Genomic DNA, 12119 nt, shown 5'->3' with positions numbered 1-12119 from the left:
AACATCGCATCGTCACTCCGTTCTGTTCAAAGTTACGTCCAGTTTCTGAAAAGCAGGGTGCTGACTGTTACGCTCCATCAACAGAGCTACTACATGAAGGAGCGCGCCCAGGCCCTGAAGGTGAAGGAGGACGTTGTCAGCTACGCCAAGCTCAAGTGGCCACTGCTCTTCTCCAGGTTCTACGAGGCCTTCAAGTACTCTGGTGAGGGCGCTGTGCCGAAACAAGCCCTGTATATTTTTAATGTTTTGGTCGCTTATTGTAACAAAGTTCATCCCCAGCCCCCTGCCTTACTAACAATGCCCTTTTATGGTCCTAGTTCCTTACCTGTGACGCCTGTCCTGACCCGCTTCTGATTGGTGTTATGATATGACGTACATATATGACGTGGTACCTACTGGCATGACGCGTGGTAAATGCCGCGCCGCGCCGGAGCGGGCCGAAACCCCCGAGGTCGAGGAGAGACGATTCTGTTGTACGGACTCGGACCGTGCGAGGGCCGCTCCCTCGCCGGTCTCTTTTACTCGTCATTATCCCTTGGCCCATCTCGGACATTCAAATATATCGTGGAAAAGTGAAATAGTTTATTTGAGAAACGCAACGGACTAGAACGACAAACATTAACTTATAAAATACACTTGCCGTGAAATAATTTTCCCATTTGGTATATAAGTGAACATTATTTTATATTTACAATCATTGTGGAATTAATCAACGTGTATCGCTGTACAAATGTACTTGCTATCAAACGCTGGTGGGGTTATCACCTCACCAAATTCTTGCTCCAGGCCCGAACCTGCCGAAGAACGACGTCATCATCGCCGTCAACTGGACCGGCGTGTACGTGGTGGACGACCAGGAGCAGGTGCTGCTCGAACTCAGCTTCCCCGAGATCACACAGGTCTCCAGTCAAAAGTAAGTTTAAACTACGAGTCGAGCTAATCTCGATACAGACAGGAGTCCAGGTGACCGGAATTTTCGTGAAGCTATGGCCTACCTTTCAATGGAATATCTTCCAAGACAAATAAGCGGCTTGATATGCATGCAACTCTTCAGGAATCAAATAGTCCACATTAAACCAAGCCGCGTTAGTAGTCAAGCTGCATTAGTAAGCCAACAAGGACAGGCACTCTTTCGACGTCAATCATAACAGCTAACAAATTATAGCCCTCTGACGATGTGTGCCCCGTTCATCCTTCATCAGGACCAACAAGACGCAGCAGCAGACGTTCACGCTGGCCACTGTGCGTGGCGAGGAGTTCACCTTCACCAGCCCCAACTCGGAGGACATCCGCGACCTCGTCGTCTACTTCCTCGAGGGCCTGAAGAAGCGCTCCCGCTACGTCATCGCCCTGCAGGACTACAAGGCTCCTGGTAAGACGGGGAGTCATGAGACGAGGAGTCTCATGTCTGAGACGAGGAGCCTCATGACGTAACTCGTCGATGAGACAGCAAAATTATCTTAGATTTAGGTAGCGATTCTAAATCTAACTTACTGCGTAATACAGAACATTAGCTACGCCACTTGCCGGACAAAACAATCCCCATCGCCGCTGTAAATATAAGTAGACATTGCAATGCAGTTTCGTAGGCTTCCATGCTAAGGCAAAAATGGTCTTCCTCTGACCTCACGCCCTCGTTCTGTCTGCCATCCAGGAGAGGGCAGCAGTTTCCTGAACTTCCGCAAGGGCGACTTGATCCACCTGGAGGACGACAGCACCGGCGAGACGGTGATGAACAGCGGCTGGTGTGTGGGCACGTGCCAGAGGGACGGCGGCCGAGGCGACTTCCCCGCCGAGACGGTGTACGTGCTGCCGGCGCTCACCCGGCCGCCGCCAGACATCCTGGTGAGTACCGAGTACTGGCGGGTGTGGTGGTAATTACTGAGTAGTGACTGTACCGACAGAGGTACTGGGGAGGACCGAGTACTGACTGACATCCTGGTGAGTACCGAGTGGTGGTGGAGGTACTGGGTAGTACCGAGTACTGATGGAGGTACTGGGGGAGTACCGAGTACCGCCAGACATCCTGGTGAGTACCGAGTAGTGGTGGAAGTACTGGAGAGTACCGAGTACCGCCAGACATCCTGGTGAGTACCGAGTAGTGGTGGAGGTACTGGGGAGTACCGAGTACTGGTGGAGGTACTGGGGGAGTACCGAGTACCGCCAGACATCCTGGTGAGTACCGAGTAGTGGTGGAAGTACTGGGGAGTACCAAGTACCGACGGACAGACTGGTGAGTACCGAGTAGTAGTGGATGTATGCACTGGGAACTAATGAGCACCGCCCCACATGCTGGTGAGTACTGAGTACTGGCTGATGTACTGGGAAATACCGAATGCCGCCTGACATTTGGTAAACACCGAGTTACAGGAGGATGCATTGGAGAGTATCGAGTACCGACATACGTTTTGGAGAGTGCCAAGTGGTGCATGCTGGTAAAGACTTGGTATCCACATACATAAGTGATGTAAAATTCAGAGGACCGACGGATGGGCTGGCGAAGCGAGCACTAATGAACGTGATAGGAGCGATAACGTGATTAGTAATCACTGATTTTCGTCTAGCATACTGAATGTACGATGCTACATAATGTTGAGGAGAATGCGTTTTATCCTAAGTTAGCTCAATTTATGGGTTTTGTGTCTGATGCTGGTCCGTTCGTTGTCTGATCTTCTCGAAGCATGCATTGATACGGTCCATTAGGCCAAAGTATCAGCCGATCTGACGTTCTGATGAGAGGATTCGCCACTCGGCAACTAATTGGTAATCCAGCTGTCAAGGAACGTCAAAATATTTTCGTCATTGATTGAGGGTTTAAAACGGTTTTTAGCGGCTATGAACTAAGACACCGTTATGAGATTTGGTAACCAACAGCCTTCAAAGAAATGATGAGCCAAGAGCAGTCGAAAAAATTGTGGACCGTTGCGATTCTGCAAGATTGATTCTTTTGAAGAATAGTTTCTTATTGCAGCGAAGTATGTATTGCAGACGACATTTCAGTGCCTTTCACTAAGGCACTGCTCAGACACTGTTGCTAAGAACAGACGAAGTATCTGTCACCAATGTTATTCATTTTCGATCACCCTAGGCAGAACTGTGGTAGGTATACGTTCCATGACATATGATTTGTTGTCGTCATTCAGTGATAAAACCGGGTTGGGAAAGCCTCGCAGCCACCCTGCCACACCATATTGCCGGGACGGTATTTATCACGGCCAATAGCCGCCCCTAACCGCCCAGTAACCGGTCACGGGTCACTCCCAGCTGCCTCGGCCCGTGTTTTGTCGCCTCTCTCCACGGCTCGAACCGGCCCGAGGTCAGAGGCCAGTCACACCGTGACCTCGGCCCGCGGAGCGTGACCCGTGACGTGTCACGCCCCTGGTACAGACTTAGACTGGGCTTCCCCGCTGTCCGGCATGAATCTGTTGCACAAGGCACGCAAACAAACACGCGATCATGAGCGGAGACTGGGCTATTGTCGCCATGATTTGCTGGACGGAGAAGGAGACATGTGCATCGCGTTGGGTCACCACAGACAGGGCACGTGGTGATTTGTGACGGTCTGTGACGCTCTGTGACGGGGTGTGACGTGACGGTGCAACGTCGAACTCGGTGGGCCGGCGCGGTAGCACCAACAGACACATAACTGTCACACAGTGATATACGAGTGCTGACTGGGCGCCAGAAGACCCTGTGTGGGTCACTGGTACATCGTGTCGGTGGTTGGCAGTCGCCAATGACGAGCTAATAATCTGGCTGTTTGAGCAAACGTCATCGTGAACTGCGTGTGAACACGGCGCCCTACTGGTATAATTTGGATCCAGGGTGGTGTCCGACATCCCACCGTGAACAATAAGGTTTTTGATCTAGCACGGTCAAAATTTTCTGGAATTTCGTCGAAACCTTCCGAAATCTTTTGCGGCATGACTGCATTTAAAACGACGCTATCTCCCGTCACATTTTTGTCATTGCTGCGCGGCCAGTCCGAGTCGGTCAGGTCACGCCCGGCCCCCTCACCTCCCCTCTTCTCTCTCCCCTCTCCGTGACGTCGTTAGCACGTGACACATCGGCGGCGTTTTGCCGGCCGTTTGGCAACGCGCCGCGTCACGGCGTCACGGTCGTGAGCGCCGCTGCTGGCCTGTTTACCTGTCACGGTGTCACGGTGCCCGGACTCGGAGGGACGCCCGGGGAGCCATGGTGCACTAAGAGACGTCCCAGGCGCCAGGGTGGCACGGTGGGAGTGGCGGAGAGTGGGGGTCGGACTGTCCATCCAAGGATACCGTCTCTGCCCGGCGACAAACGGATCTTGAGGGCTCACACGAGACGGCGTTTTTAGCACAGCTGCAGCCTGCTGCAAGGACATTGTTTGCTGAGGTTTTGGAAAGTACTGAATCGTCGCCCAGGTGGTTTGTTGAATGTTTTTATTCGGGAGCTGTCAGCGTGTTCTCCGTCTGCTAGCACCAATAAACGAGGTTTATCACCACTAAATGCTCAGTCAATGACATCATCTCCGTAAAGAGATGTAATAGGCGATTAAAATGTGTATTAACTGGGATTAATGTGACGGAGCTTTACAATTTTGGGTTCTGAAGGATGCAGCCGGTCACTGGTGAACGGTGGTGATGAACAAAAGGTTTTTGATCGGCTGTCATGTTTTGCCAATCACCAAAGACCACGGTCACCAATCTCCAATAACGAGGACCCGAAGTGCGAACAGCGGTGGTAGCTGCGCGTGGGACCGCCGCCGGCCCCGGGCGGTGCCGGGTAACGGATCGACATCTGTCGCTGCCGTCGAGGTGACGAGGCGACAGTATGTCATCGCATACCTCTGGGCAGGTTCGCCGCACCGGCACGCGCGACGCAACGGTGGAAGAAGTCTGCACTGAGACCAAGAAGTAGCTCGAGCCGAGGAAGGGACTTTTATGACGTCCCACAATTTGGTAGAACCATTATTGCAAACAATGGATTCAGGACGGAAGAAAACAAAAACGTCAGCTACAAACCACGGTTTACGGTACGGATGAGTAAATAAGTGGTACAGTCAGAGCCACACTTCAAAAGCAAACAAAGTACGCCACTAATCGATATTTCCCGATAGACGGCCACCACCGTTGGACGTCGCCATTTATTTTGTGACGACTCTGCGATGAGAATTGTCCGTCGGTGAAAAATGACAGCCGAGTGCGGCAGCCGACAGTCTTTTAAGTCTGAGTGACTCGCCTACACTGGCGTCCTGATGACGCTGTCAGACACACAGAAACTGTGTTAGACCGGTGACAGGAGACCGCTATACTGTGCCGTGGGGATGTCGGCGGTGACCGCTATTGTCGTTGGTAGGTATTGTACGAACGGTGATGATCGTCGAGGGTTCTGGATGCCTTTTGTTTTGAAGATTCCGCCGTATGGTAGTGCAACAGAGTCCAGACAAACGGGGCTCTTTGGTCTGGATGTTCCCTTGGCAACATGTTCAATGTATCGAGTTATTTTTGACGAACCGTTGGCAGAATTGTCTTTAAACATAGTTTGAACATTCCTCTCTCCATCAGGCGCGAATAATTCGCCTAAAATTTGAGCACGATGATCATTATCTAATAATGAGTGTTTTCCCATGGCACTGCGTCCGTTTATCCTCTCTATAACAGATTAGTTGATGCTCCTCCTTACCGATCATCACAGGTCGCCTGGATAAGCCACATTGATTACCTGTTTCGGCTCTTGAATTCACTTGGAAAACTATGCAATATGCATGCGAGCCTTCCTTGCTCCCACCCTGGGGGGACCCGGGTCGGTCGTTTTCACCCGTTCATGTCCGTCCCCCCGGGGGAGGGAGGGGGCACGGCGGAGCGCTGGGCCCCCGCGCCGCTCGGACTGCGGACCGGACCTCAGTAGCACCGCTGCCCCCGCCGGCACCGCCGCTGCAGTCCGGCTCTACGGCCGCCCACCGGAGCACGGCACTGCGGCCGGTCCGCCGGCCGGACTGGGCCGACAGAGCCGACACGAGCGGGCCGAGAGAGGTTGAAGAAACGCTCCAGGCTGCCGGGACTCAGGACTGTATGGCGGAGCTGCCCCCCAGTGATTGGAGGTGCGAAGGTGCTATCGGCAGTGCAGTGACGAGAAAGTGGAATTCTCAGGTATGCGAGACGTTTAAATCATAGCGGAACATCCTGTTCAGTTCAGAAGTCGCCCGGCACAGAGCTTTTGAAGCGTATCGGGCGAGGCGTGAGCCCACTAGCAGAAGAACCCGAGCCTGGGCGTGTCGGGGTCACTGTCGGATCTCCACTGGGGGCGCGGCGGCCCCATGCTGACAGTGTCGCTGGTGGACGGAGATGCGTGTCTTCGGCTACAACTGTGAGGTGGAAAAGTGTCTCGTCTGTCGGTGGTGCGTCCTCAGCCGATCCAAGGTAGGCACGATCTTCATCCGTCGGTCCAAGGTAGGCACGATCTTCATCCGTCAGTCCAAGGTAGGCACGATCTTCATCCGTCAGTCCAAGGTAGGCACGATCTTCATCCGTCAGTCCAAGGTAGGCGCGATCTTCATCCGTCAGTCCAAGGTAGGCACGATCTTCATCCGTCAGTCCAAGGTAGGCGCGATCTTCATCCGTCGGTTCAAGGTAGGCGCGATCTTCATCCGTCGGTCCAAGGTAAGCACTATTGGGTCATCCATCGGTCCAATTCGTAGGCGTTGATCTCCAGGCAAGGCGTTGTCAGCTCCTCGGCCGGTCTTTGGTGAATGGTGATCGCAACCTCGGACAGAGGCATTGGCAGCCGCAATTGTGAATTTTTACAGGTGCGAAAAGATCAAAAGGCTATTTATTCGGCTCCACTACTAAGTCTTCTCGAATTTTTCGATCAAACTTCCTTCAGGGGCCTTGTTTTTTAATTCTAGGGTGCCCTAAAACAGCAAGCCTTTGTCAGCCCGAGCATGTGTTGGCTATTAAAGTCGTTTATTGTCGCCGGGAGCTAGTAAACAGTGCGTTTTAATTGTTCTGTTGTCCCCACTGTGGCTTGGTTAGTCGCTATCCAGCTGTTGTCGCGAGGAGCAGTTACCAGGTCGTAGCCGCTACAACATGCAAATGATTCTGAGGAACGCCTTAAGCCTACTGCATTGCACACAGAGCCAGGCAACAGACACATGTTATACATATGTATGAGGTGTACCTATGTGTTTGCAAAGTCACATTGGAATCTGACTTTAAATCGGTACCGCAATCCAGTTGATCTGTTGAAAAAGCGTGGGACTCGGCGAAGCCAATTTTCGTACCTCTCGATGCTATTTCTACCCAAGGCAAATACCGACCCGAATACGAATTCTAAAGTAGCATAATCATTTATTATCATGCAACATTGCTCTAGCCATAAGCTGTTTAATTAAAGCTGGTACGTTATGTTCATTGCACAATTTGCACGAAGGCCTGGTACTCCCATGTTTTTATTGTTCCGTATGTCATATTTAGCGACAATTCTGTGTATTTTTCTGCCGCACTGCGCCGCCGTGCAGCCACGTTTGATACTCTTCCTGCACATTGTGGGGACTGAGTCACAGCCCGTCAGATGCGCCGTGCAGCAGATTCATCGTCGGTCTGCAAATCCGGGGACGTGAGGTCACCCGTCTAAAACACTACGCGGAATGCGCCCGGGCTGCTGCGGAACCAAAGCCAATACTGACGGATAAAATTGACAGTTTGGAAGGTCAAGGTAAATACGTTTTCTTCCAATGATCATTTGATTTGGGATTTTCTCAAGTCATAAAATTCCGCGGTCATAAGCCTAACTTTATCTGAGATGCGTCGTTACTTAGTTGGTACCGTAAGACCAGCTTCGAAATGGCTAAGTGCCAATTATCATCCGCGATTAGGCATATGCCATTAAATTCATGTGCTTCACTAATGAATGCATGCACTGAATGTGGACACAATTTATTAACATTTATCATTACATTACCATTACCATTAACATTAACATTATTTTATCATTTATTAACGACATTGATAAAGTGGAATTTGCGCGACACCGACACCATTTAGAAATTATTGTTAGTCAAACTCACGTCGTCACACGTAGAGTTCGCCACACGTCGTTTGAACTGACAAGTTCATGGCCAGTGTCATTGCCTCACGTGAGGTCTGTTCGACGCCTTACCAGGGCTCCTGGTTTGGCCGATAGAGGATACATGGGATCGGGACATTAGAGGCGGCCTTCAGTTCAGCCAAGCCATTTGCCATTAGTCATGACACGACACTTGGTCACATGACTGAACTTTTAATGGTTGTCATTTTGGTTAACCCCTCGTGTTAGTTGAAGAAGTTTTTATTACTCGTACGAGCTAAAACTACCCGATTGAAAAAGCGAGTAAGTGAATGAAGGTCAGTAGTACTAATTAGAGCTGGGCTCATTCAGGCAAGTCGATAGAAAGCTATTCATCGGGTCCTTAGATGAAAGGCGACTGCAGGACGAGTAACGAGTTGATCAATCCACTCTCACTGCATCCCTCTATCGATATCTCCCCAGTCCCCATACGAGGGGCGTTCAAAAAGTTCTCGGCCCAACCATGAAGGAGTTGGAATTTCGGCCTGCAACGCGGTATGTTCAATGATGTGTTATTGGGATGTCCACTTACGTAGCCATTAGCCAATCTGCCCTGTGATTGGTTCAGGCTGCTAATTAATCGTAACATAGTTTGCCATTCCCGGTCAGAATGGGCGACGCCCAGAAGAGAATAGTGATTTGGTTCATGTATTGCAGAAAAATGCACCAAACGTTATTCACGAAAAGCTAGTGCCAACACATGTTGAGGTTCGTCTTTCTTACAGTAGCGTCAAGAAGTGGGCAATTCTGTTCAATTTTGGTCAACAGATCATTGATGGTCACCCCCTGAGTGGCCAGCCATCAACAGCATTGACTCAAGAAAAATGAAAAATAAGCACTTCTTTGTGAAAAATGACAAATGTTCTGGTCTGGAACAACGCAGCAGAAGCGGAGATGTCTATCAGGTTCCTCAAAGCCATTCTTTTACAGCGTTTTAATATGTTTAAGATCTCTGCAAGATGCATCCCCCGTTTGCTGACTCCAGAGGAAAGGGAAACTCGAAAGGAGGCGTAACGCGAAAATTTTGGCCCCTATATCGAAGATCCAAAAGAGGTCATTGAACTACTTGTTACCGTGGAGGGATTGTGGGTGGCACACGTTGACCCTAAGGGCGTGACTGAGTTGCGCAAGTGGAAGCACACTGAGTAAAGGCCACCAAATGTGTGCGACGTGTTTAAGTCAGTCGGCAAGGTGACAGTGGTTGCATTTTGGGATGCTGACGGGGCTCTGCTCGTCAACTTTCTAAAACAGAGGCGCACAATTGGTGATGAATACTAAACCTCCCTTCGATAACAGTAGCGAGCAGCAGATATCGAGGAGAGACTGGGGAAGCTGATGACTAAAAGTGTGCGCCTGATCCAGGACCACGCACCAGCACACATGAGCAGGGTGACGATCAGCGAAGCAGTGAGCTGTGGCTTCGAGTTGTTGTCACAGCCACTTTTTTCTCCGTACCTTGCAACCTCTGGTTGCCACCTCTTCCTCAACATAAGGAAATTGCTTAGCAGTGGCAGCCTCGCTGACAGCAAGGAGACAAAAGCAGCCGTCTTGGACGTGCCAGATGGGTCCAAAACCCACTTGGCTATGGAGACCCTGGGGCCTCTCGCGAAGCGCTGCGCGAAATGTTTTTGTCTTAACGCTGGTTATTTGACTAAATGAACATTTTTGGTCTAATAAGTCGACGTCGTATCTCTGCTCCTTCATGGTCAGGCCGAGAACTTTTTGAACGCCCCTCGTACATTTGTGGCGGTCGCGTCATCAGATTTAATCAGCCAAACGCTACGAACGACAATCTGCCGAGATAAAGTGAAAGTGCCTCTGCTGTGTGCACTAAGCGGACCGCGCGGGGCGGGCCGGCAGCGGCGCCGTGACCGCGGCAGATGGCCGATGACGCCTGTCGGCGTCACCAGGCGTCATCAGGCGGGTTACGCGGCGCCGCCGCACGCCGCGAGTCGAACGCCGTCTGCCGCCTGGCCGACACTCGGCGCCGGTAGTCGCGCGAATCGACCATACCATACGTGCTATAGAACGCGGAGGGCTCGAGTGTGAGGCGTTGGTAAAATCACCAGTGAACGAGTGAGCGACGTCTCTGATTTCTGATGACTGATTTGTGTTGAGCGCACATGTAGCATTCGTTCGCCTCGCACGTCACGTGTTGTGGTCAACAAACCAGTTAATGCGACCAACTGAACGATAATGGGAACATCTCATCCGCACAGCAGCGCACGGCAGAACGGATAAATCAGTGATATCGCGGTGAGTGTCTCCAGTACAGGGAGGGGGCGATAAGAACATTTCTTTTTTTGTAACTAATGCTATCATGATCGCCATGTAGATATCATCACAGTTGATCAAATCGAAAGTTTTTTTTTCGTGATCCATGATCCATTGTTTAGTTCCATTGCTGATTGGTCAATTCGCTGATATCGTAAAGGAACGTAGGAGAGAGATTCAAGACGAATAGAATCTCTGATACTGCCGAGCAAGGACAAGAGGAAGTTGGTTGACTGTGCCAAATGCTAAAGAAGACAAACAATCGTCTCAAGGACGGCTTGATGGAGATGACGGCCTACCACGCCAGTGATGGCCTCGTTCAGGCGCTGCTGCCCTGTCTTTCACTGGCAGGTAGGCTGCACCGCATTGTATCGGTGTCATGCGGCACAAGCTACCTATCAGGTGAAATAAAAGAAATGCGGGATAACCTGTGGCGGAACGGATTCACGCTTAGCGAAGCGAATGACGGTCTGCATAGCGTCTATATGCAAACAATGACAGACTTGGTCACACTGAGTTTGCAAAGATCTGGGCCCGAGTGGAGACTTCGAGTCTAGTGGCACTTAATCACGACTAGAAAGGAGAAAGGAACGTCACTGATGCATCTCGCATGACCGAGGCATTAAGCAGCTTACGTGTCATTTTTTTGTCAAGAGATATTGGCGAAATATTTCCCTCTCCGCGCACCGTCTCTGCCTAGCACTCTTCTCTCGACTCCCCTGTGACTGTCTGCCATTTCCCCATGACTCGGCGCCCTTGGCATTGCTACTGCACCCCTTTCAGCGCCCCAGGCACCACCCGGACTCCGACCGGACCAGGGCCAGGTTATGAGCGGATGTCGGGGCTCACCAGGCCACTGCTGGCACACTGTCCAAACAATACAATACAGACCAGAGGCAGCCATGCGGCACCTCCGGCTTTGGCCGTCTGCGCTGTGGTGTCGCGTCCGGCACCCGCTCGGCCGACGCCGCGCCGCCCCGGCGGCACTGGCGATCAGTCAAACACCAATCACATTCCAACGCTCCCAGCGGTCTCTGACGGTCTCTAACGCTCTCCGACGGTAGAGACAGATGTGTGATACCGCACCTCTCGCGCCGCATCACCGGCCGTTCACTCGTCACCTGTGTGAATCGCGCTGCGCCGCGATCACCGGATGTTTATCGTCGAGTGTCCCTCACGCGACCGGCTTCAAATTCGAGCAGAAACGCTCAGCGAGGCGCGCGGTGTATGCGGGTGGCAAGGTTATAGGTGGGTGAGTGGTGCGGCGCACACACGCCATCCAGTGTTGGACCGGGCTGGTGACGGGTGGGGCGCAGTGTGGGGTGCTGACAGGGGCCCCCGAGCGCGAATCATTCTGGGTCTGCTCTACATTGCATCATTACCTACTTTGCGCATTTCTGAGACGGGCGTGTCACACATCTGCGTGACACAAGTTATGGCATCTCTTGGAGCAATGGTAAGTAAAAACACTAGCAAAACACGTCTTTAGCCATGCGACTTCCATTTAGCGCCATCCGATACCTCACTGCATAATGAGCTCTTTTTGTCACCGTGGAATTTCATCAATGCCATTGTGATGTTTCCTTGGAGCCGTGTTATTTCCTATGCATTGTTTCACGTGTTTGTTGCTGCACTGTTTGCAGTCGAATTCCTATCAGCGAATACTAATGCCACAAAAGGCGTTACATTCACAATCTGCATTGTATCATTTCCTCCACCACTCACAAAACCAGCTGCATCCCCGCTTATCTATCCATCCC

The 12119-nt window shown here is 51.5% G+C and overlaps 1 protein-coding gene across 4 annotated transcripts in view; it reads left to right on the top strand.

Annotated features, from left to right (window-relative positions):
- LOC122377941 (myosin-VIIa-like) overlaps positions 1–12119 on the top strand; it is a 74590-nt gene that overhangs the window by 56539 nt on the left and 5932 nt on the right. For all 4 annotated transcript variants that reach the window (XM_043358575.1, XM_043358574.1, XM_043358573.1 and 1 more), the window contains 4 exons: positions 85–202; positions 787–913; positions 1203–1372; positions 1655–1845. In XM_043358575.1, the coding sequence (XP_043214510.1) occupies positions 85–202; positions 787–913; positions 1203–1372; positions 1655–1845 (606 nt within the window). The remainder of the gene's footprint in view (positions 1–84; positions 203–786; positions 914–1202; positions 1373–1654; positions 1846–12119) is intronic.

The sequence above is a fragment of the Amphibalanus amphitrite genome, unplaced genomic scaffold (genome assembly GCF_019059575.1).
Source record: "Amphibalanus amphitrite isolate SeventyFive unplaced genomic scaffold, NRLGWU_Aamphi_draft 000053F_arrow, whole genome shotgun sequence".
NCBI lineage: Eukaryota > Metazoa > Arthropoda > Thecostraca > Balanomorpha > Balanidae > Amphibalanus > Amphibalanus amphitrite.
This window is presented reverse-complemented; position numbering and strand designations above follow the sequence as displayed.